Source organism: Carcharhinus amblyrhynchos, chromosome 6, assembly GCF_965287045.1.
Source record: "Carcharhinus amblyrhynchos chromosome 6, sCarAmb.v2.hapA, whole genome shotgun sequence".
Lineage (NCBI taxonomy): Eukaryota > Metazoa > Chordata > Chondrichthyes > Carcharhiniformes > Carcharhinidae > Carcharhinus > Carcharhinus amblyrhynchos.
Genome location: NC_137329.1, coordinates 123,260,315 through 123,286,965, shown reverse-complemented (window position 1 = coordinate 123,286,965; position 26,651 = coordinate 123,260,315). Strand labels below are relative to the sequence as shown.

Genomic DNA, 26,651 nt, shown 5'->3' with positions numbered 1-26,651 from the left:
ACATACTGTTTGATTCAATCAGCCAATCAGCAGTCATATGGTTTGCATGCCTGGCATCTGGCACTGACATTCATACACAATGTGGCTCAATTAGAATCATAGAACATAGAAAAACTACAGCACAAACAGGCCCTTCGGCCCACAAGTTGCACAGACCTTATCTCTACCTAATGGCAGACAGTACATCTTTTTGAACTGATGAAAGCATCTTATTAGTTGAAAATGCCACTCATATGGCCACTGGACAGAAAGAGCGTGAAACAACTCACTTAACCAGTTGTTAAAGCTTTCTCCTGTAGTAAAAATAGTTGTGATCATTTGAAATTTGACATTCTTGCATTTGTTCTAATGGATGTGAGATGCAAAGCTTCAGCAATATGTCTCTCTTTTCAGAAAAATCAGGTTATGTATCACCAAGCAACTGATTATATATTTTTGGTGAATCATGTGTCCTATTAGACCTCAAGTGAACACATTATCACATCAGTGTTTCTCTTCAGACTTCTCAAATGCTTCTGCCAAACATCATGCTGATGATCATTGGTTGGGAGAAGCTGAGATCATCCTGTCTAAAGTATCCTCATGGTTGATGACGAGAAAGAGAAGGGCTTCAAAATATAGGGATCCTGACACTCTCTATCTGGACCAGCACACTTTCCCCAAAGCATGGTTCAAATTATTAGGATACAGCATGGCTTAAAGCTATATTGTGCTCCACCTGCTCCATGTGGGAAGCCAGGAGCATTTCCAATGCCTGGAGTCAACATGTGAGCAAGAAGAGCCTCCAGCTGTAGCTCTTAGAAGTCCAGGTTTCAGATCCGGAAAATTGACTGGAAATAATGTGGTGCATCTGCAAGGTGGAAACTATCATGTAAAATCCAGGTCAGAAACTAGATGTTTTATGAAGTCAACCTAGACCATAAGTTTTATACTTTGAATTTGGCTAGGGTAAGTAAGAAATGTTTCACTCCAGATATGATTCAAATGACCCAACAGGGAGCTTTTATCAAACAAAGTTTATTTAAGAATACAGTTAACACATAGAAAGAAAATTAGCAATGACTTTTACCAATTACAAACAAGAGAAAAAAAACACATGATATTGTATAAACCTTAACTAAATGCACTGTTCCAATACAACAAACCTCCTTCTAAACACACACCTGCCTCAGGTTTAGCACAGAAAATACGAATGCTCGTATGGGTTTTTTTCCAGCTCAGCAATACCTGCTGTGAATTAGTCCTTTTAATAGAATTGAAACAATGACTTTCCAGCTCTGTTGCTACCAGCCCTCAAGGTAGAGAAAAAGCCACCACCAGTCTCTAGCTTTGAGCCAGCGAACCACTGCAAGAGGCAGAGGCAATCCTTGCCTCTCGTTACTAGCTAGCAAAGTAGTGACAGCAGGATTTTCACTCCAGAGAGAGAGGCAAGAAAACCTGCTTTCAGTCTGCCGTCGAAACAGTTTTTAACTAAAGCATGGCCAGCAGACAAACCAAAAGCAAAAGAACTCTTGTCATCTGACATGTCAATCATTCTTCCCCCAACAGTTCAAAAGGGTCTTAAACTCATAAAACTCCAGGACATTGCATTAGGCCCAGGTTAAAAATAAACAAAACCACCATTTAAATCATTAAGCAGCAATAAAAGGATATCTAACCAGATAGCTCGGTACCAATAACAAAAAACAAAAGGCTTGCTTACTAACGGCAGTTTTTTTTAAAGTTTACTTATTAGTGTCACTAGTAGGCTTATATTAACATTGCAATGAAGTTGCTGTGAAACTCCCCCAGTCGCCACACTCCGGTGCCTGTTCAGGTACACCAAGGGAGAATTTAGCACCTAACCAGCACGTCTTTCAGACTGAGAGAGGAAACTGAGGCACACGGAGGAAACCCATGCAGATACTGGGGAAAGGTACGAACTCCACATACAGTGACCCAAGCCGAGAATTGAACCTGGATCCCTGGCACTGTGAGGCAGCAGAGAACATGATTTAAAAAAAAAACATGTCACTGTGCAGAGAACATGATTTAAAAAATACATTTCTTAAAGGCACAGTAGCATCGTACATGGAAAGCTCATATAAAGAGGTGTTATTTCCTGGCACCAGCCAGATGCAGATTGCTACCTTTGGTGAATAATCCATATATATATATGTGGGAAAGATGGCAAAATAGCTGGAGAGTAAAACTCACCGATCATAGTCCATGACTGTAATCGAGAGGCTGACTTGTTCCATACTCTCTGGTGGGATATCAAAGATCATGGCCTCGTTGTAAACTGGGTTGAGCGTGTTCTTCTTTGTGGTAGTTTTTCGCTTTTTCAGTCTCCGACCTTCACAAATTAAAGACACTTTGACGTACGGGTCTGAAAGATGAACGGGTATTTTTATTGCAAACAGCACTCACCTCCAGACTACCCCAAAGGTTCACCACCACCAACAAATCAGCAGTAACCTTCACTGGTCTGGATTTTGATCTTTGTTTTCAAATCCCTCCATGAACTCCTTCCTTCCCTATCTCAGGAATCTCCTCCACTCCTCCAAGATCTCTGCACACATCAAATTCTGGCCCTTTGAGAAACCCTGGTCTATATAAGAACGTGTACCAATGTCTTTATTTTCTCAGAAGATTAAGGAAATTTGCCACGTCAGCCATGACTTTCACCAACTTTTACAGATGCACCATAGAAAGCATCCTTTCTGGTTGTATCACAGCTTGGTCTGGGCTCCTGCTCTGCCCAAGACTGCAAGGAACTACAAAAGGGTCGTGGATGTAGCCCAATCCATCACGCAAACCAGCCTCCCATCCATTGACTCCGTCTACACATCCTGCTGCCTCGGCAAAGCAGCCAGCATAATTAAGGACCCCATGCACCCCGGACATTCTCTCTTATACCTTCTTCTGTCAGGGAAAAGATACAAAAGTCTGAGGTCACGTACCAACCAACTCAAGAACAGCTTCTTCCCTGCTGCTGTCAGACTTTTGAATGGACCTACCTTGCATTAAGTTGACATTTCTCCACACCCTAGCTATGACTGTAACACTACATTCTGCACTCACTCCTTTCTTTCTCTATGAATGGTATGCTTTGTTGTATAGTGTGCAAGAAACAATTCTTTTCACAGTATGTTAACGCATGTGATAATAATAAATCAAATCAAAGTTTAATCTCTGGCACTCCCACCTTGGCTATCCCAATCTCTTTAGATCATTTTTCTTTTACAAACCTTCCTCATTGGCCAAGTTTTTGGTTATTGCTCTAATAGGTGGCTCAGTGTCAGGGGCTGCTGAATTACACTCCTGTGAAACACCATGGAATGTTTTTGAACATTACAGGCGCTATAGAAATACAAACAGCTGCCTCATAGCACCAGGGACCCGGCTTGGGTCACTGTCTGTGTGGGGTCTGCACATTCTCCCAGTGTTTGCGTGGGTTTCCTCCGGGTGCTCCAGTTTCCTTCCACAGTCCAAAGATGTGCGAGTTAGGTGGATTGGCCGTGCTAAATTGATCCTAGTGCCAGGGGGATTAGTAGGGTAAACGTGCGCAGTTAGGGGAATAGGGTCTGGGTGGGATTGTGGTCGGTGCAGACCTGATGGGCCAAATGGCCTCCTTTTGACACAGAAGGGAACCTATGGCTTCATTGATTCTCTGACTATTCTATGAATGTATGGAATGATTTCAACACAGTTGAGGGAAATAAACCTACAGGGCTGCCAAGGTAGAGCGGGAAATGGATGGGTCTACAGAGAGAGCAATTTAGGTTTGATGGGCTGAATGGTCTTCTGTACTATACTGACTCAATAACATTTCTATCAGGTCACTGTTTCCTACCATTCAACAATCTCTGAATTAATTTATCTTACTCCAAAAGGCTTCCCCCCACCCCCCCAACCCCTGCCAGTGGTTCTGTTCCCTTCACACTCATACCAGAGAATCCAGTAATGTCCATGGCTTTGAGGTTCCTGCATTTGATGACGGTCAGTGTCATTCGCCCAGCTGTTGGAAGGTAGCAAAGAGAAAACATAATCTCCCCTAAATCCACGCTTTCCTGATGGGAGAGAAAAGAGAATTAACGCTGCACTTTGAACATGTCCCAGGTGTTGATCTTTGGGTCCTGTCAGAGGCGGCAACTTCACATTTGAGATTGCAAAATGGATTACTCAGCTAATGAAACCCTGATGCGTCGCACTGCTCATCTCTTCAAAAAGAAACCAAAATACTGCGGATGCTGGGAATCTGAAATGCAATCAGAACATTCCGGATAAAGCAGATCTGCGGAGAGAAAAACAGTGTTAACGTTTCTCGCAAGTAGGCTTACACTGCAATGAAGTTACTGTGAAAATCCCCAAGTCGCCACGCTCTGGTGCCTGTCCGGGTACAAGGAGGGGGAATTTAGCACGGCCAATGTATCGAACCAGCCCTTTCACAGTGTGGGAGGAAACCGGAGCACCTGGAGGGAACCCACGCAGACACGGGGAGAATGTGCAGACTCCACACAGACGGTGACCCAAGCCAGGAATCGAACCCAGGTCCCTGGTGCTTGAGGTAGCAGTGCTAACCACTGTGCCACCCACGCTTTGAGTTAAAATTTTGAGTCAAATAGAACTTTCCTCTTGGAACCCGTTCAGTTCTGAAGTAGTCATATTCGACTCAAAACATAACCCTGTTTCTCTCTCCACAGATGCTGCCAGTCCTATTGAGGTTTTTGTGGTACCCTTATAACCAAAAGATCGATCACCTGCTGTAATATCTTTTTATGTCACTTGCCCTGGTAAAGGCCCTTGATATTGTTTCTTCGTTAACGAAATAAATATCGCGCCATGAGGTATTCCAAAGATCCTCACCATCAGTGAGATGTTTCTGAAGTGGGGACTCTGTGATTTTGTAGCCAAAGCAAGCTATCAACACAAATATAACAGATTCCATTGGATGGGGTTGGGTATTGGTGAAGAGTGAAGTTGCCTTGGATACATCAAATGTTCCACGTGGAACTGTCTGGGCAGCTGGGTCTGTGGATCAATAACTTGCTGCAAAAATGGGCGAGAAAGGGCAAAGCCAATCAGCAGCTCCCATTTCAATCTCTAAAATTAGACAGTAGCCAATCAGCAGCCCCCATTTCAATCTCTAAAATTACTTGATAGCAAATGAGAAGCCCCCATTTCAAACTCTAAAATTGGATAATAGCCAATCAACAGTCCCCTTTATCATGCCTTAATTTATTTTTCATTTAAATTGGGCATAAGAACATAAGAAATAGGAGCAGGAGTAGGCCAACTAGCCCTTCGAGCCTGCCCCGCCATTCAATAAGATCATGGCTGATCTCTCGTGGGTTGGCACTGCTGTCTCACAGCGCCAGGGGCGCAGGTTCAATTCCCAGCTTGGGTTTACACATTCTCCCTGTGTCTGCGTGAGTTTCCTCCCACTGTCCGAAAGACTTGCTGGTTAGAGTGCATTGGCCGTGCTAAATTCTCCCTCAGTGTACCCAAACAGGCACCGGAGTGCGGCAACTAGAGGATTTTCACAGTAACTTCATTGCAGTGTTAATGACAGCCTACTTGTGTCACTAATAAATAAATTTTAAAAAGTTTAAAACTTTAACACTGCCAGTTGTTTGCCACCCAACTTGCAAAACGGTTAAATATCAACTTCAGTCCCGGCACTGAATCCTGCAACACCATTCGAGCTTGTTTACTGGAGTGGGACTTGAACCCACAAACCTCGAACTGAAGAAACAAGCGTATTATCAACTGGGAGCATTGCAAAAGTTGGTCACAGTCACACTCACCGTGTTGACACAGATGATGTCTCTCCAGATCGTGTCTTCCTTGGGAAGGTCCAACAGCTCAAACAGGTTATCCACAATTACCTCCCCAATCATATCGTGCCTGGAAAATCGATCAAAGTCAAAAACGCTGAAATGCAGCTTCCTGTTGTTGAGATGGTCTAACGGCACCGGAAACTGAAACGTTTCATTAAAGATGGGATTGAGTGTCTTTCTGTGAACCCGAGTCTGGAATTTCTTCTTCCGATCAGGAAGCAGGTAGATTTTAACGTAAGGGTCCGAGGTCCCAGAAAAGTCTTTGGCCGGCAAGTCCAAGGATTTGAGAATCGTCACAATCAAATTCTCATTCTCATAATCGTACTTCAGTGTAAGATTTAACTTCCCACTGGTCTTCACGTCCTCTTTCTCACCATCCTGTGAGTCGACTGACTTCTGTTTGTAGAGCTCTGGTTTAATTCTTCCGATGCTTGTAGTGGTCTCTCCTCGCTGTAGACTGTCTCGCTGTAGACTGTCTCGCTGTAGACTGTCTCGTTGCAGGCTGTCCATGCTGAAATCAACACTTGAGACATGCATCTGCCTGGGTAAATGCCTTCTAAAGGAATTGTGTCTGCAAAAGAAAGAATCAACCTTAATATCACTATTGTTACCACTTTGGACTCAAGTCAGATCAATGTTGCATCAGGTGCAATTTCTATGAAAGGTTTTTAGCATCCTTCCCCAACAGACAGACACATTCTGGGCTGGAGTTTTCCAGCGGGATTCTCGGGTCCCGTTGTAGCAGACGGAGATTTGGTCGACTGCCGAATTCTCCATTCTCGCTGGCAGCGACAGTGGATCGTGAATGGCCAGAGAATTCCGACCCGGATATCAAAGTGTCACACTTAAAGAGTAACTCATAAGCTTACAGTTATTGGTGATTAGACCACATTTGGAATACTGTGTCCAATTCTGGTCGCCGCACTACCAGAAGGACATGGAGGCTTTGGTGGGGGAGGATAAAAAAGGTTTACCAGGACGTTGTGGAGGGTATTAGCTACAAGGAGAGATTGAATAAACTGAGATTGTTCTCCCTGGAAAGGTGGAGGCTGAGGGGTGACCTGATAGAAGTTTATAAAATTATGAGGGGTGTGGATAGGGTGAACAGTTGGAAGCTTTTTCCCAGGGCAGAAATGACAATTTCAAGAGAGCACAAGTTCAAGATAAGGGGGGAATGGTTCCATGGAGATGTGCGGGGTGAGTTTTTTCAGTGGGTGGTGAGGGCCTGGAATGCACTGCCAAATGAGGTGGTCGAGGCAGATACATTAGTGACATTTAAGACTTGGAATCATAGATCCCTACAGTGCAAAGAGAGGCCCTTCGGCCTATCGAGCCTGCGCCGAACACAATCCCACCCAGGCCCTACCCCATATCCCTACACATTATACCCACTAATCCCTCTAACCTACGCATCCTTGGATACTAAGGGGCAATTTTTTAGCATGGCCAATCAACCTAACCCACACATCTTTGGACTTATTTGGACAGGCACACGAATGGGGAATAGGAGGACATTAGCAGTTGGCTTAGATGGGACAATGTGATCAGCACAGGCTTGGAGGGCTGAAGGGCCTGTTCCTGTGCTGTCCTGTTCCTTATACTTTGTACTTAAACTCTGTCAATACTCTTAAGAAGGGCAGACTTGCAGTTATTTTTTTTCATGACTTTAAGACATTCCAAAGCAGTTTTCAGCCAATGAAGTATTTACAAGCGTGGTGGTCATTGTTACAGTGTAGAAACTACAATAGATCAACTTGTGCAGCGATGTGTATGATGGCCAGATCATCGATTTTTCCTGATGTCGATGAATGTTGGTCACAACACCGGCAAGAACTCCCCTACTGTTCTTCAGGATAGTGAAGGCCACCGAAAGTGGGGGCCATGGTTTAACTCAGCGATTGGCAGCCTGGGCAAGCGAGTGGGCCAGGTGGGTAACCCTCCCTCATCTCAGTGGGCCGTGAGATTGAAATCGGGCTTGTTCACTCACCATGAAGCTGATTAAATACATTTAATACACGCCGAATATTTCATACCCAGTTATAGAAAATGCTTCATCGTTTATGTATTAATAGAACTCTCATCAACTTCAAATAGTAAAAATGAAAGAAATATTGATGTTTTGGACACGGAGGGAGTGCACGGCTCTCACAGTTAATGCAATCAGCACACACCTCACTCCTCTCGCTCTCGCTTTATGTGTGAATCGCTTCAGTCACGCAGGAACACAGCGGAACGTGGCAACTCTGTACATGGATAAAGGTCAACAAAATGCCACACTCAGAACCCCAATGGACCACAGGTTTCTCACCACGGGTTTAACATTCATCAAACGACAGCACCACCAACATCTCCTCCGCAATCCCACTGCAATGTCAACCTAGACTCAACTCCCTGGAGTCAGACCCGAACCCACAACCTTCTGACTCAGAGGAGGTGAGTGTGCTGCCACCGAGGGAAAGCTATAGATGTTGATTGACAAAAATGTGCTTTGCAAAGGGAAGGTCTGTCTTGGTTATCTTCCACTGTCCTGGCAGGCTCAGAATGAAACAGAAATGGGGTTATTCACCAATCCCAGTGATCAATCTCAGTCAAAGAATCTAAGGCACGCTGGCACAGTGGTTAGCACTGCTGCCTCACAGCACCAGGGAGCAGGTTCGATTCCCGGCTTGGGTTACTGCCTGCGCTGGGTTTGTACATTCTCCCCGTGTCTGCGTGGGTTTCTTCCGGGTGCCCCCGTTTGCTCCCACAGTCCGAAAAATGTGCTGGTTGGGTGCATTGGCCATGCTAAATTTTCCCTCAGTGTACCCGAACAGGCGCCGGAGTGTGGAGGCTAGGGAATTTCACAGTAACTTCATTGCAGTGTTAATGTAAGCCTGATTGTGACACTAATAAATAAAGTTTAAACTCAAACTACAACGGACCCAGGGTTGAGGTGAGGAAAAACCCCAGTGGTGAGAAGCATGGATCCAAAGACACCCGTTCCGCCAATCCCCAATGTAGAGATGTCAATTACTGGGGGGGTATGGGTTTAAGGTAGAAGGGGGAAAGTTTAAGGGAGATGTGAGAGGCAAGTTTTTTACACAGAGGGCGGTAAATGCCTGGAGTGCGTTGCCAGAGTGGGTGGTAGAAGCAGATACAACAGCAACGTTTAAGAGGCAGTTTGACAGATCCATGAATAGGCCGGGAATACAGGGATACGGACCACATAGAGGCAAAAACTCTACAGTTCAGGAAGGCGCATGTGTCGGTGCAGGTTTGACGGGCCGAAGGGCCTGTTCCTGTGCTGTACTATTCTTTGTTCTTTCTCCCACTCACCACACGTCATACCTTACATTACATACAGATAGTGCTCCAGGATGTTAAAATTGGGCACAAATCTCTCAAATTACACTTGAATCAATCAACATTTTTTTTGATTCCAATATCTCCCAGTGAAGCTTGTTCTATAAAGGGAGCACTCACTGATTGAAAGGTCCGTCTCATTTTGACAGAAGCCCACTCGGTGTGTGGAGAGGCTGCTCAGAGTTCCCGGATTCTGTCGAGTTTTATTGACGCACTGTGTACATTTCTTTAGGACACTGTACCCACCTGGAAGTTAGCAGATTGATAGGTGTAGATCCCAGTCAGAGTGAACTCTGCAGGAGGCTGCAGCTATGGAGAGGGAGGCTGAGGGTACAGGCAGTGAGACTGAGGGTACAGGCAGTGAGACTGAGGGTACAGGCAGTGAGACTGAGGGTACAGGCAGTGAGGCTGAGGATACAGACAGTGACGCTGAAGGTATAGGCAGTGAGGTTAAGGGTACAGGCAGTGAGATTGAGGGTACAGGCAGTGAGTACAGTTAGGAACTGTGCTAGTGCAGATAGTGAGACTGAGAGTTCAGGCAGTGAAACTGAGGGTACAGGCAGTGAGGCTGAGGGTACAGTGGGGGGGGCTAAGGGCACAGTTGGGGGGCTGAGGGTACATTTGGGGGGCTGAGGGTACAGTTAGGGGGTTTCAGGGTAAGGTGGGGGAGCTGAGGGTACAGTTGGGGGGGTTGAGGGTACAGTTGGGGGGGTTGAGGGTACAGTTGGGGGGATGAGGGTTCAGCTGGGGGGATGAGGGTACAGTTGGGGGGTTTGAGGATAGGGTTGGGGGTGTTGAGGGTACAGTTGGGGGGATGAGGGTTCAGTTGGGGGGATGAGGGTTCAGTTGGGGGGTTTGAGGATAGGGTTGGGGGGTTGAGGGTACAGTTGGGGGGGTTGAGGATATAGTTGGGGGGATGAGGGTACAGTTGGGGGGATGAGGGTTCAGTTGGGGGGATGAGGGTTCAGTTGGGGGGATGAGGGTACAGTTGGGGGGATGAGGGTACAGTTGGGGGGATGAGGGTACAGTTGGGGGGATGAGGATACAGTTGGGGGGATGGGGGTACAGTTGGGGGGATGGGGGTGCGGGAAAGGGTAGGTAGATTGCAGTGGTAAATGGAATTCCGGGATGGGGCGGGTACTTGAATGGGGGAGGTCTGACTGGGGGAGGAGATTGTGGGGGATGCTCTCCTGCCTGGTCCTCTTGGCCCACAGGCAGTACTGTAAAGACACTTACCTCCTCTCGGAAGCAATCCCCGACTCCCTACAGCTGTCATCTTTCCTGAAGCCAGTAACCCATGGATGGCCACCGTTAAAACTGCAAAGCAGGTTAAATCCAGCTTCATTAAAATCGGTAAATCGCCAGCCTGCCTCATGGGTTAAGGAGGTGTTGCCTAACCCTTGCGTTGCCTCCAATCGACTGCGATTGAGGTTGATTTTAACACCTTAATCTGACCCCAGCCCATCCTTTTGGGAATTAGGGTTTAACCCCTTGTTTCCGTAAGTTAGTTTCGAAATTTCCCCTTTCCGGTGCTCCTGTTCCGGAAGAGGTGAAACTAATTGCCAGAGTGTAATCTCTCTTACTCTTCCAGTGACTCAATGGAGAAGGCTTTAAGGAGGTTTTGTAAATGAAGCGATGGAATTCGATTCTTAGGAGAGTGGAATACTTTCTTTTTATTCGTGGGCCATGTGGACCATGGGCGTCGCGGGCTGGCCAGCATTTATTGCCCATCCCGAGTTGCCTGAGGTCAGTTTAGTGTAACACATTGCTGTGACTCTGGAGTCACGTGTAGGTCAGACCGGGTAAGAACGGCCGACTTCCTTCCCTCAAGGACATTAGTGAATCAGATGGGTTTTCCGCCAATGGTTTCATAATCATCAGTAGATTCTTAATTCCAGATAATTTTTACATGCTGTAATATCATTAACACTGAGCTGGTTTAACATTCTAATTTCACAGCACAATACTAAGCACCTGCTCCATTACACAGCACATCCAAGAACTAAACGGAAGATTTAATTGATTTATTGTTTCATCACCATTAGTTCCAGCATTCTCCTTACCCTGACATTAAAGTTATTAGGTAGGAAATTAGGGTATGCTAACACTGTTCTAAACCAGACTGACATTGAAACTTAATTACCATTTTACTGGGCAAATTATTGAAACACGGGAAGAACTGGAGTAAGTGAAGTTTTAATAATTGTTTTATAAATATAAGCGCATTCTAAAACTCACACTGGGAGTGGAGATCGTGGAATTGAAGAGCAATTCTTTTTATTCATTCGTGGGACATGGGTGTCGCTGGCTGGGCCAACATTCATTGCCCATCCCTAGTCGCTCAAGTACAGTTGAGAGCCACCCACATTGCTGTAGCTCTAGAGTCACACGTAGGCCAGACCAGGTAAGGACGGCAGATTTCCTTCCCCAAAGAACATTAGTGAACCAGATAGGTTTTTCCGACAATCGACAATGGTTTCAGTAGATTCATAATTCCAGACAGTTCTTATTTAATTCAAACTATTTTACCTTGTATAAACCACTGGTCGCAGTTACATAGAACATACATAGAACATAGAACACTACAGCACAAACAGGCCCTTCGGCCCACAAGTTGCGCCAATCATATCCCTACCTACCAGGCCTATCTATAACCCTCAATCCCATTAAATCCCATGTATTCATCCAGAAGCCTCTTAAAAGACCCCAGCGAGTTTGCCTCTCCCACCACCGACGGCAGCTGATTCCACTCACTCACCACCCTCTGAATGAAAAACTTACCCCTGACATCTCCTCTGTACCTGCTCCCCAGCACCTTAAACCTGTGTCCTCTCGTAGCGACCATTTCAGCCCTGGGAAATAGCCTCTGAGAATCCACCCTATCTATACCTCTCAACATTTTATAAACCTCTATCGGGTCGCCTCTCATCCTTCGTCTCTCCAGGGAGAAGAGACCGAGCTCCCTCAACCTATCCTCATAAGGCATGTCTCCCAATCCAGGCAACACCCTTGTAGTGGGGGTGTTGCGTTCCAGATGCCACGTTGTAGAAAGGGTGTGAAGGTATTGGACAGAATGAGGAAAAGATTCATGAGAATGGTTCCAGGGATGAGGAACTTCACTGATGTAGATCGATTGGAGAATATTGGACTGTTCACCTTGGAGAAGAAACAGATGAGCTGGGATTTGATGGAAATATTCACAATCATGAGAAGGGGTTGGATTTACAGTGAAACACACTGTGCCCTGACGTGGGCCCCACAAGGAATTGGCCAGGCTAAATTGCTGCTTGGTGTCAGGGGGACTAGCTAGGATAAATACAAGCGATTATGGGGATAGGGATAGGGATTGTGGTCGGTGTGGACTCAGTGGGCTGAATAGCCTCCTTCTGCACTCTAGGATCCTATGATTCTAAGACAGCAGGTCCCAAAATGAATGAGTTTCAAAAATGTTTGTTCCTATTAATTTGCAAAACCAGACAGAATTTCCTCCTCTGGAACCTAACCCCGAGATATCGGCAAAAGTCCAAAAATGTGCAGGTTAGGTCACTAGGCCATGCTAAATTGCCTCTTAGTGTCCACTTCCAAAGATTCACCACCCTCTGCGAGAAGAAATTTCTCCACACCTCAGGTCTAAATGACCATCCCTTTATCTCGTAGTGATGCCTCCTTATTTGAGACTCTCCAACTAGTGAAAACATCTCACCATTTACCCTGTCAGCCCCCCTCAGGATCTGAATAAGGTCACTCCTCACTCTTCTAAACTCCAAGGAATACATAGAACATAGAACACTACAGCACAAACAGGCCCTTCGGCCCATGAGTTGCGCCGATCACATCAACACCTACCAATCCATAGACCTATCTATAACCCCCAATCCCATTAAATCCCATATACTCATCCAGAAGTCTTTTAAAAGACCCCAGCGAGTTCGCCTCCACCACCACTGACGGCAGCCGATTCCATTCACTCACCACCCTCTGAGTGAAAAACTTACCCCTAACATCACTTCTGTACTTGCCTCCCCGCACCTTAAATCTGTGTCCTCTCGTAGCGACCATTTCAACCCGGGGAAATAGCCTCTGAGAATCCACCCTATCTATTCCTCTCAACATTTTATAAACTTCTATCAGGTCGCCTCTCAACCTTCGTCTCTCTATTTAGTCTCTCTTGATAAGACAACCCTCTCATCCCAGGAATTAGCCGGGTGAATCTCCATTGGATTGCCTCCAATGTTACTGTATCTTTTTTAAGGTAAGGGGATCAAAACTGTGCTCAGTATTCCAGGTGAAGCCTCACTGACACCCTGTACAATTCCAACAAAATCTCCCTATTTTAAAACTCCAACCTCTTTGTAATAAAGGCCAAAAGGCCACTTGCCGTCTTAATGACTTGTTGGACCTGCTTGCTCACTTTTTGTGACTCACGCACTGGGAACGAGGTTTAATTTGGAAAGTGGTCTCAGGGATTCCGTCTGAGGAGCCATGCTGAGGAAACACATCCAAGCTGAAGTGTCTAAAGAGCTCTCATTAAATAAATGAACAAGGAAAGTATGTTGCGGTTAAAGAGATTAATTAGCGTGGATCTGGATTATTGACAAGGGATTGATGAAAGTGAGGGGAAGAATCACTGAGTGAGCAGGTTTGAGAGCATCGCATTCAAACAAAACCAAAGAGAAGGCAGGCACTGAATTGTATTAGCTAATCGCACGCAGTAAATGCAAGATCTGGGTTTGCTTGCTTCACATCACAATATTTACCATCCTCACCATCATTCAGACAAGAGGTAAACTTGGATTTCAACAAAGCAATTATTCATCCAGACGTGTGAAGAAGCTCCGATCAGCCTGCAGAATGTCTTGGTTTCAGCTTTCAGGATGAGTTGGGGGTCGGGAGGGGGTAGGGGAGGGAAGGGATAGGGTAGGGGGCCAAGAATGACGCTGAGCGCAAGGCCCCAGCAGCTGAAAATGCGTCACTAACCATGAGGGGTCGGGGGGCAGTAGATCAGGAGAAACAGTTTAGGTTGGAGGGTCATTAGATTGGTTCCACTGGTCGGCACAACATCGAGGGCCGAAGGGCCTGGACTGCGCTGTAATGTTCTATGTTCTAACTGTTCCCATTGGTGGAAGGATCGAGAAGCAGAGGGCGCAAGATTTAAGGGTATTGATAAAGAAGGATTGACAACAGGAGGAAAAGAGGTTTCCACGCAGCGAGGATCTGGAATGCAGTGGAGGCAGGGGAAGTGAAAGCTGTCAGACTTTTGAATGGTTGCATTAAGTTGATCTTTCTCTACACCCTAGCTATGACTGTAACGCCACATCCTGCACTCTCTCCTTTCCCTCTCTATGAATGGTATGTTTTGTCTGTGTAACACACAAGAAACAATCCTTTTCATTGTGTATTAATACATGTGACAATAATAAATCAAATCGAATCAAAGGAACTGGATTGTTATCTGAAAATGAAGACTGGGCAGAGCTGAGGGGAGTGGCACGGGGCAAACTGCTCACTTGGACAGCCAGTACAGATACAAGGGGCGAATGGCCTCCTGCTGTGTTTGATGATTCTGTAAATTTGACATTAGGTTTGATAAGAAGAGTCTCAAACTAGAATTTAAAATTAGAAAAGATATATTTCAGGAAAATGATGAACAAAGGTCAAATTATTAATCGATAAACCTACAGATAAACAATGGAAAATATACAGAGATATATTTGAAAACACAGACACACCTCTGAGACTGGATCTTGAACTTCCTAACACACAGACCACAATCAGTAAGGACAGGCATCAATACCTCCTCCACGATCATCCTCAACACCAGTGCCCCACAAGGCTGTGTTCTCAGCCCCCTACTATACTCCTTATACACCTATGACTGTGTGGCCAAATTCCCCTCCAATTCAATTTGCATGTTTGCTGACGACACCACAGTAGTGGGTTGGATCTCAAACAATGATGAGACAGAGTACAGGAATGAAATAGAGAATCTGGTGAACTGGTGCGGCAACAATAATCTCTCCCTCAGTGTCAACAAAACGAGGGAGATTGTCATCGACTTCAGGAAGCGTAAAGGAGAACATGCCCCTGTCTACATCAACGGGGATGAAGTAGAAAGGGTTGACAGCTTCAAGATTTTAGGTGTCCAGGTCATCAACAACCTGTTCTGGTCTCCCCATGCCTACACTATAGTTAAGAAAGCCCACCAATGCCTCTACTTTCTCAGAAGACTAAGGAAATTTGGCACGTCAGCTACAACTCTCACCAACTTTTACAGATGCATCATAGAAAGCATTCTTGAGACGTATAAGATGATGAATGGGATGGATAGGATAGAGGTGGAGAGACTCTTCCCGCTCAAAAAAGACAGTAGGACTAGGGGGCACAGCCTCAAGATAAAGGGGGGGGGCGGTTTAGAATGGAGTTGAGGAGGAACTTCTTCACTCAAAGGGTGGTGAATCTCTGGAATTCTCTGCCCGTTGAAGTGGTGGAGGCTGCCTCGCTAAATATTTTTAAGACGCGGGTTGATGGGTTTTTGATAAGAGAGGGGATTAAGGGTTATGGGGAGAGGGCGGGAATGTGGAACTGAGCCACGACAGATCAGCCATGATCTTATTGAATGGCGGGGCAGGCTCGAAGGGCTAGATGGCCTACTCCTGCTCCTATTTCTTATGTTCTTATGTTGTATCACAACTTGGTATGGGCTCCTGCTCTGTCCGAGACCGCAAGAAACTACAAAAAGTCATGAACGTAGCCCAATCCATCACACAAACCAGCCTCCCATCCATTGACTCTGTCTACACTTCCTGCTGCCTCGGCAAAGCAGCCAGAATAATTAAGGACCCCACACACCCCGAACATTCTCTCTTCCACTTCTTCCATTGGGAAAAAGATACAAAAGTCTGAGGTCACGTACCAACCGACTCAAGAACAGTTTCTTCCCTGCTGCTGTCAGACTATTGAATGGATCTATCTCATGTTAAGTTGATCTTCCTCTACACCCTAGCTATGACTGTAACACCACATTCTGCACTCTCTCCTTCCCTTCTCTATGAATGGTATGTTTTGTCTGTATAACACACAAGAAACAACACTTTACACTGAATACTAACACAATAATAATTCAAATCAAATCAATGGTAAAATTGTATAATTAACCAATGATGATAACAAGTGAAAAAAGAGGCAGCAAATGACAAACTTAGTCAAAGAGTCACAGAACAATACAGCGTAGAAACAGGCCCTTCGGCCCAACCAGTCCATGCCAACCATGGAGCCCTCCCAGCCAGTCCCAATTGCCCATGTTTGGCCCATACCCCTCTAATCCTTTCCCATCCATGTTCTGACCCAAATGCTTTCTAACTGTTGCTATTGTACCCGCCCCAACTACTTTCTCTGGTAGCTCATTCCCTATGATGTGGAGATGCTGGCATTGGACTGGGGTAAACACAGTAAGAAGTCCCACAACAATAGGTTAAAGTCCAACAGGTTTATTTGATAGTAAACCCACAAGATTTTGGAAACAGTGTTCCTTCCTTAGGTGTGTGGAAGGTTCTGATCAGAGAAGGGTATATAAAGGCACTCACAGTTTACAGAATACTGATTAGAATGCGAGTCTTTACAGCTAACCTGCTATTCAAGTCTTAAAGGTGCAGACAACGTGAGTGGAGATAGCATTACACATAGGTTAAAGAGATGTGTATTGTCTCCAGATAGGACAGTGAGTGAGATGTTGCAAGTTCAGGCAAGTCATGAGTTCCACACACATAAGGACGGCCTCAACCGAGATCTTGGGTTCATGTCACACTATCTGTAACCCCCATGATTTGCCTGAACCTGCAACATCTCACTTACTGTCCTGTCTGGAGACAATACACATCTCTTTAACCTATGCCTAATGCTATCTCCACTCACATTGTCTGCACCTTTAAGACTTGAATATCAGGTTAGCTGTAAAGACACGCATTCTAATGTATTCTGTAAACTGTGTGTGCCTTTATACGCACCTCTCTGATCAGAACTTTACACACACCTGATGAAGGAACACTGTTTCTGAAAGCTTGTGGGTTTACTATCAAATAAACTGGTTGGACTTTAACCTGGTGTTGTGAGACTTCTTACTGAGCTCATTCCCTATACACACTGCCCTCTGTATGAAGAAGTTGCCCCTCAGATCTCTTTGAAATCTTTCCTCTCTCAGCTTACCCTATGCCCTTTAGTTTTCAACTCCCGTTCCCTGGGAAAAAGACAATGTGCATTCGTCCTTTATATGCCCCTCATGATTTTATACACCTCAGTAAGCTCACCCCTCATTCTCCTAAGTTCCAAGGAATAAAGTCCTAGCCTGGCCAACCTCTCCCTGTAAATCAGGCCCACAAGTTCTGGCAACTTCCTTGTAAACCTTCTCTGCATTCTTCCCAGTTTATCAATGTCTTCCCCACAACAGGGTGACCATAACTGTACACAACACTCCAAGTGCGGCCTGACCAACGATTTATACAACTGTAACAGTTACAGACAGCAGGGGGAAGTTGTGTGTGGAACCGGAGGAGATTGGAGAAGTATTGAACCAATATTTCTCTTCGGTGTTCACGCAGGGGGACATGAATATAGCTGAGGAGGACATTGGGTTGCAGGGGTGTAAAATAGACAGTATTACGGTTGATAAAGAGGATGTGCTGGAAATTCTTGAGGGGCTGAAAATAGATAAGTCCCCTGGTCCGGATGGGATCTACCCTAGGATTCTCTGGGAGGCTAGAGAGGTGATTGCAGAGCCTCTGGCTCAGATCTTCAGGTCGTCATTGGTCTCTGGTGTAGTCCCGGAGGATTGGAGGATAGCGAATGTTGTCCCATTGTTTAAGAAGGGGAACAGAGACTTTGCCGGGAATTATAGACCGGTGAGTCTTACTTCTGTTGTGGGCAAGGTCTTAGAAAAAATTATTAGGGATAGGATTTATAGTTATTTGGAGTGTAATGAATTGATTAGAAATAGTCAGCATGGTTTTGTAGCAGGTAGGTCGTGCCTTACTAACCTTATTGAGTTTTTTGAGAAGGTGACCAAAGAGGTGGATGGGGGTAAGGCAGTTGACGTGGTATACATGGATTTTAGTAAGGCGTTCGATAAGGTTCACCATGGTAGGCTTCTGCAGAAAATGCAGATGTATGGGATTGTGGGTAATCTAGGAAGTTGGATCAGGAATTGGCTATCAGATAGGAGACAGAGGGTGGTGGTGGATGGTAAATATTCATCATGGAGTGCAGTTACGAGTGGTGTGCCTCAGGGATCTGTTTTGGGGCCACTGTTGTTTGTAATTTTTATTAATGATCTGGATGAGGGTATAGTTGGGTGGATTAGTAAATTTGCTGATGACACCAAAGTTGGAGGTGTGGTAGATTGTGAGGAAGGGTGTCATAGTCTGCAGGGAGACTTAGATAGGTTGCAGAGCTGGGCCGAGAGGTGGCGGATGGAATTTAATGCGGAGAAGTGTGAGGTAATTCACTTTGGTAGGAGCAACAGATGTGTCGAGTATAGGGCTAACGGGAGGACTTTGAATAGTGTGGATGAACAGAGGGATCTAGGTGTGTGTGTACATAGATCCCTGAAAGTTGGGAATCAAGTAGATAAGGTTGTCAAGAAGGCGTACGGTGTCTTGGCGTTTATTGGTAGGGGGATTGAATTTAGGAGTCGCAGTGTAATGTTGCAACTGTACACTACTCTAGTGCGGCCGCACTTGGAGTACTGTGTGCAGTTCTGGTCCCCGCATTACAAGAAGGATGTGGAGGCGTTGGAGAGGGTGCAGAGGAGGTTTACTAGGATGTTGCCTGGTATGGTGGGGAGGTCCTATGAGGAGAGACTGAGGGATCTAGGGTTGTTTTCGTTGGGAAGAAGGCGGCTAAGAGGGGATCTTATTGAAACATATAAGATGATTAGAGGTTTAGATAGGGTGGATAGTGATAGCCTTTTTCCTCGGATGGAGAAAGCTAGCACGAGGGGGCATGACTTTAAATTAAGGGGGAGTAGCTACAGGACGGATGTCAGGGGTAGGTTCTTTACCCAGCGGGTGGTGAGGGATTGGAATGCCCTGCCTGCTGCAGTTGTAGATGCGTCTAGTTTGGGGGCGTTTAAGAGATCTCTGGATAGGTTTATGGACGAAAAGGGATTGGTATAGGCTAGTGGGTCATTGTTTTTGTAACTGGTCGGCGCAACATCGTGGGCCGAAGGGCCTGTTCTGCGCTGTAATGTTCTATGTTCTATGTTCTATGTTCTATGTTCTATGTAACATAATGTTCTAACTCCTACACTCAATGCCCTGACTGTTGAACCTTTGTTAACACTGTAGCTCTAATGATCATAATCTCCCAAAGTTCATTTACATATTGACACTCGAGGTACTGGGAGGTTTTCTAGTTTATTGCAGCAGTCAATATAACGTTTTTGCCAGCACTGATTAGGGAATCAATTCCCTTTCTAACTATGGATGTTCCAGGAGATTTTCTTTACACACCTTTCTTCAAAAATGTGTGAAAAACTGATGCCCACACTTATTTTATTGAAATGTTTCCTTTCCTGTCGGAAAATACTGTGGATTCGCCCCAATCTCACCCACCCTAAAGCCACTCGTATCAGATTCAGTCAAGCCCTCTCAAGGGCCAATTATTCCCACATCGTGGGAGGTGAATTGGGTCCTGGCTTAGAGTCAGTATCCAGCACCTTGCAGCTTCAGGCTGTGTCTGGGGCCTATAGGTTCAGGCTGTCTCTGAGGGCCTGCAGCTTCAGGCTGTATCTGGGGCCTTGCAGCTTCAGGCTGTATCTGAGGGCCTATAGGTTCAGGCCGTATCTGAGGGCCTATAGGTTCAGGCTGTGTCTGAGGGCCTATAGGTTCAGGCTGTGCCTGGGGGCCTATAGGTTCAGGCTGTGTCTGAGGGCCTATAGGTTCAGGCTGTGCCTGGGGGCCTGCAGCTTCAGGCTGTGTCTAGGGGCCTTGCAGCTTCAGGCTGTGTCTGGAGTCCTGTAGGCTCAGACTGTGTGTGGGGGCTTTGCAGCTTCAGGCTGTATCTGGGGGCCTGAAGGCTCAGGCTGTCTCTGGGGGCCTTGCAGCTTCAGGCTGTATCTGGGGCCTTGCAGCTTCAGGCTGTGTCTGGAGCCCTGTAGGTTCAGGCTGTATCTGAGGGCCTTGCAGCCACAGGTGTGTTTGGGGGCCTGCAGCTTCAGGCTGGGTCTGGAGCCCTGTAGGTTCAGGCTGTATCTGAGGGCCTTGCAGCTTCAGGCTGTATGTGGGGCCTTGCAGCTACAGGGTGTGTTTGGGGGCCTGCAGCTTCAGGCTGTGTCTGGGGCCTTGCAGCTACAGGGTGTGTGTGGGGGCCTATAGGTTCAGGCTGTGTCTGGAGCCCTGTAGGTTTAGGCTGTATCTGAGGGCCTTGCAGCCACAGGTGTGTTTGGGGGCCTGCAGCTTCAGGCTGGGTCTGGGGCCCCTGAGGATTTGGCAATGTCTGGGCCTGCAGGGGCAACCTGACTGAGGGCAGCAACCACAGGATCTGACCCACCCAAATAAAATTTCACAATTTTACAAAATCTTTCCCCAAGAATACTCCCTTTCCAAGGGTCCCATTGGGCAGTTTCCATTGCCTCAATTCACAGTCCGTCCATCACCCATGAGAAATGTAGCAACCTTCCTGAAATAGTAAGAACCTTGAATCTTCCCTCACGAGACTGTATACTCTGGATAAAAATCCCCATTATTCCTCTAATACTGTTGTCCACTATAAACTCCCTACACTCACTTCTCCCTTTAGAAGGAGCACACACTCTTACATAGAAACATAGAAACTAAAAGCAGGAGTAGGCCATTCGGCCCTTCAAGCCTGCTCCGCCATTCATTCTGACTAATGGCTAATCATCGAATTCAGTATCCCGATCCCGACTCCCCACCCCCTCCCCCTCCCCCCATATCCCTTGATCTCTTTAGCCCCAAGAGCTATATCTATTTTCTTCTTGCAACACCAGGTTAAAGTCCAATAGGTTTGTTTGGTAGCATGAGCTTTCGGAGCACTACTCCTTCATCGGGCACTCACCAGATAAAGGGGCAGCTCTCCGAAAGCTCGTGCTACCAAACAGAACTGTTGGATTTTAACCTGATGTTGTGAGATACTTATTGTGCCCACCCCAGACCGACGCTGGCAACTCCATTTCATTATTTCTTCTTGAAATTACGCAATGTTTTGGCCTCAATTATATTCTACGGCAGTGAATCCCACACATTCACCACTCCCTGGTGAAGAAATTTCCCCTCATCCCAGTTGCAAAACATTTAGCCCTTATCCTCGTACTATGACCCCTAGTTCTGGATTCCCCCACCGTCGGGAACATTCTTTCTGAATCTACCCTGTCTCACCCTGTTGGAATTTTATAAGTCTCCGTGAGGTCCCTTCTCACTCCTCTAAACTCCAGTGAATATCATTCTAACCAACTTAGTCTCTCCTCATATGACAGACCTGCCCTCCCAGGAATCAGCCTGGTAAACCTCCATCGTACTCCCTCTATAGCAATGGCATCCTTCCTCAGATAAGGAGGCCAAAACTGCACACAATACTCCAGGTGTGGCCTCACCAATGTACTGTACAACTGCAGTAAAACATCCTTATTCCTGCACTCAAATCCTCTCACTAAGGCTAACATACCATTTGCCTCCTTTACTGCCTACTGTACCTGCGCACTTACTTTCAGCGACTGATGCACGAGAACACCAAGGTCTCGTTGAGTATCCACCTCTCTCAATTTACACCCATTCAAATAATAATTTGTCTTCCAATTTTTGCTATCAGATTGGATAACGTCATAATAATCCACATTATAATGCATCTGCCCACTCACTCAGCCTGTCCAAATCACACTGAAGCATCTGCATCCTCCTCACGGCTCACTCTCCCACCCAACTTTGTATCTGCTGCAAATCTGGAGATAATACATTCAGTCCCCTCTTCCAAATCATTAATACATAATGTGAACAGCTAGGGTCCTAATACAGATCCCTGTGCACCCTACTGCCTGCCAGTCAGAAAAGGACCCATTTATACTAACTCTTTGCTTCGTGTCCGCTAATCTGTTTTCTATCCACCTCAAGACACTCCTTGAGAACCTTATCAACTCACAATAACACGTCTCCTTCTTAGCCTTGCAGTTCCATGACGTGGAGATGCCGGTGTTGGACTGGGGTGGGCACAGTAAGAAGTCTCACAACACCAGGTTAAAGTCCAACGGATTTATTTGGAAACACGAGCTTTTGGAGCACTGCTCCTTCCTCAGGTGATAGTCACTTTTATTCGTATCAGCTGATAGCTTGCAGATTTTTAAAACTAAATTTCCCTGATGTGATTTGAGGATTCTTACTCCAGATCCCTGGTGAGTTTTTTTCAACAGAATGACACTACACCCTGTAAAAGGGGTGTATTCACCGTAGTCTGCTGTCCCCAGTGAGAGAAAGCCAACTGGTGTTGATTTGAACCTGAGGAGCCCCACAACTCAAGTTGAGAAGGGGTTTATAATAACCCCTTCTCCCCTTTATAAATAACCTCAGCCTGTACAGGAATTGAACCAGCCCCTGTTGGCCCTACACCAGCATCAAAGACCAACAACCCAACCAACTGAGCTAACTGACCCAACTGTTGGCTCAACTTCCCTCTGCTGGGTGGACAGCAGCATGACCAGTGCTCAGGAAACTCAGGGTCAGCAGGGTTGATGAAAATGTTTGGACATTTTCCTGGAGGCTTCATCGCCCGATTGCTAACGTCTAGTGAACCCAACCTATCCCCAACTCAACTTGGGCAGCACAGTGGCACAGTGGTTAGCACTGCTACTTCACAGCTCCAGGGACTTGGGTTCAATTCCCGGCTTGGGTCACTGCCTGTGTGGAGTTTGCACGTTCTCCTCGTGTCTGTGTGGGTTTCCTCCGGGTGCTCCGGTTTCCTCCCACAGTCCAAAGATGTGCGGGTTAGGTTGACTCGCCGTGCTAAGAAATTGCCCCTTAGTGTCCAGGGATGCGTAGGTTAGAGGGATTAGTGGGTATATGGGGGTAGGGCCTGGGTAGGATTGTGTTCGGTGCAGACTCGATGGGCCGAAGGGCCTCTTTCTGCATTGTAGGGTTCTATGATTCTTCCGCACTTTTAAAAAAGACATTAGCGTTTTTGACAAACTTTCTTTGATGCTTGGTCGAGTTCCCAGGCTCTTGATGGTAACAGTGTCCGGGGGGGTTAATCGTTAATTCCTGGAGGCCCCTGGTTAATCCTGGAGGGTTGGTAACTGCCTCAGTGTGGTGAACATTTATTGCCCATCTCCTTGTAACTGAGTGACTTACTGGGTCTTTTCGTAGCAAAGGGGCAAATTTCTGTTGCACATGGACCGTAATTAGTGAATCTGTAGTTTTATGATTCTCATTACTGGGAGTAATTTTTTTAATTCCAGTTTTATGAGTGAATTGAATTTAGATTTCCCTAAGCAGCGGATTACTACCTCATCAGCCGACTCTCAAACACCAGTAAAGTGATGGAAGGGGGTCATCAACAATGCTATCAAGCAGCACTCACTCTGCAATAACCTGCTCAGGCAGCTTGGGTTCTGCCAGGGCCCACCCAGTTCCTGACCTCAGTACAGCCTAGGTTCAAACATGGATAAAAGAGTTGGACTCCAGAGGTGGGGTGAGAGTGACAGCCCTAGACATCAAGGCCGCATTCGACCGGGAGCAGGGTTAAGGAGCCCTAGCAAAACTGGAGTCAGTGGGTATCGGGTGGCAAACCCTCCGCGGATTGGAGTCATACTTGGCACAGAGGAAGAGGTAGTTGTTGGAGGTCAAGAAACCCCACCCCAGACAATATCCAGGCTTGGATTGACACGTAACATTCATGCCACACGAGCACCAACAATGCCCATCTCCAACCAGAGGAGATCTAACCATCGCTCCTTGACATTCCATGGCAGCATTATCATTGACTCCCTCACTATCAACACCCTGGGGGTTACCACTGACCACAAACTGATCTGGGCCCAGCCATATCAATACTGTGGCTAACAGAGCAGGTCAGAGGCTGGGAATCCTGCGGTGAGCAACTCACTTCCTGACTCCCCAAAACCTGTCCACCATCAACAAGGCACAAGTCAAGAGTGTGATGGAATACTCTCCACTTGCCTGGATGGGTGCAGTTCCAACAACACTCAAGAAGTTAACACCATCCAGGACAAAGCAGCTCTCCCCACCCACAAATATTCATAACCTCCACCACCAGTACACAATGACAACCATGTGTACCATCTACATGATGCACTGCAGGAACTCAGCAACTTATAACCACTACCGCCTGGGAGGACACAGCAGCAGATACCTGGAAACACCACCACCTGGAGGTTCCCCTTCAAGTCACTCACTATCCTGACTTGGAAATGTAAAACAGTTCTTCACTGTTGCTGGGTCAAAATCCTGGAACTACGGTTGGCATTGTGGTATTGTCACTGGATTTGTCATCCAGAGACCACGGTAATGCCCTGGGGACCCAGGTTCAAATCCCACTGTGACAGATATTGAATTCAATTAAAAAAAAATCTGTGGTAAAAGTCCATCTGGTTCAATAAAGCTCTTTAGGGAAGGAAATCTGCCGTCCTCACCCACTCTGGCCCACAAATGACTGCAGATGAATGTGGTTGACTCTTAACTGTCCTCTGACTTCTTAACAGCTTTACCAAGGCCATCAGCTCAAGGGCAATTAGGGCTGGGCAATAAATGCTGGGGTTGGCAGAGACACCCACATCCCATGAGTAAATTAAAAAAACTTGCTCACTAACAACATTGTGGGTGTACCTACACCACAGGGGCAGCAGTGATTCATGGAGGCAGCTCACCACCACCTCCTGAAGGGCAATAAAATTACTTGACAGCCTCACCAACATCCCCTGAAAGGAAAAGGTTACCAGAATGATAGGGAGTGGGATAGCTCGATCTTGGGTTCGGATATAGCTCGGCACAACATGAAGGGCCTGTACTGTGTTGTACTGTTCCATGTTTCTATATGTAAAACACAAAACCCAATGTCGGGAAGGTCTATGGGTGGATTTCCTGCCTCATGCCAATGGCAATCTTTGCCCTCTCACGGGTAACGTCCTATCACTGTCGGTGTTTACGTGAATACTATTTCCAATGTTCTCTGTTTCTTTCTGTAATCACTGACCCAGTAACGTTACCAGGTAACCCCCATGACTTCCAGATCGAGGTTGAGCTGGAACTAACCTGGATGAGGATGTAGGCTCCGTGGTCTGACGTTGAACACGCGTGTGCTTGAGGAGGTGCTCTTTGAGGGCAGCTTGGACCTCCGCGGGGATGTCAGGCGAGGTCTGGCTGATCTTCATGGCGGTAGGCAGCATCGTGACCGAGTTCTTTCCGTTCTCCTTAACCTCCTTGATTTCCTTTTTCTCGGGGGTTTCCACCACCTCCGGGGCATCGTTCGGCGTTTGCTGGGGGGCGTTATTCGCGTTCGAGGTCAGGTCTTTGTTCCTCCAATATGGCCAGCAGAGCTTCCAAAACACAAAGAGAGACACTACCAACAGGGCAAGCCCACAGAAACAGACGACTACAGCGAGCAGACTGACCGAAATGTCTACAAGCGAGCAGAGAGTAGGGGGGAAAGCAAACAGCGTGACAGACAAACAGGGAGGAGAAAAAACAGGAACAAGTGTGAGAAAGGAGCCGGTCTCAAGAATTCACAACCAAATATCAACACATTCCACACCCCACACTCGGCTAAATGAGAATTCTGACACAGAGGAGGGTGTTCGCTTAACTTCAACTGGGATATAAACAAAGTAGCAGAAATATTGGACCAAAAATGCTCAGTATTTATTGCCATCCCTAATTGCCCTTGAACTTCTTAACAGCTTTAGCAAGCTAGAGGGAAGTTAAGAGTCAACCGCATTTATCTGTGTTCACAGATTCTTTACGCAAAGGGTCGTGGGGGTATGGAACGCGCTACCGAGTAGGGTGGTGGAGGCAGGAATGTTGGACTCGTTTAAGGTTCAGTTAGATAGGCACATGAGTGAAACGAGGATGGAGGGTTATGGTAGGGGCTATTAAATAAGGTTAGAACCTCGGGAGACACCGGAAAAGCATGCTTGTAAGATTAAGAACATAAGAACATAAGAAATAGGAGCAGGAGTAGGCCATCTAGCCCTTCGAGCCTGCCCCACCATTCAATAAGATCATGGCTGATCTGTCGCTGCTCAGTTCCACATTCCCGCCCTCTCCCCATAACCCTTAATCCCCTCGCTTATCAAAAACCCATCAACCCACGTCTTAAAAATATTTAGCGAGGCAGCCTCCACCACTTCAACGGGCAGAGAATTCCAGAGATTCACCACCCTTTGAGTGAAGAAGTTCCTCCTCAACTCCGTTCTAAACTGCCCCCCTTTTATCTTGAGGCTGTGCCCCCTAGTCCTACTGTCTTTTTTGAGCA

At 46.4% G+C, this 26,651-nt stretch overlaps 1 protein-coding gene across 2 annotated transcripts in view; it reads right to left on the bottom strand.

The window, feature by feature from the left end:
* LOC145344572 (synaptotagmin-10-like) overlaps positions 1-26,651 on the bottom strand; it is an 80,139-nt gene that overhangs the window by 14,328 nt on the left and 39,160 nt on the right. The window contains exons 2-6 of one of the 2 annotated variants that reach the window (XM_080191769.1): positions 25,433-25,799; positions 10,401-10,481; positions 5,790-6,393; positions 3,932-4,052; positions 2,197-2,368 (exon numbers count right to left, since the gene is read on the bottom strand). In XM_080191769.1, the coding sequence (XP_080047895.1) occupies positions 2,197-2,368; positions 3,932-4,052; positions 5,790-6,393; positions 10,401-10,481; positions 25,433-25,799 (1,345 nt within the window). The remainder of the gene's footprint in view (positions 1-2,196; positions 2,369-3,931; positions 4,053-5,789; positions 6,394-10,400; positions 10,482-25,432; positions 25,800-26,651) is intronic. The other variant, XM_080191770.1, reaches the window with a different exon arrangement.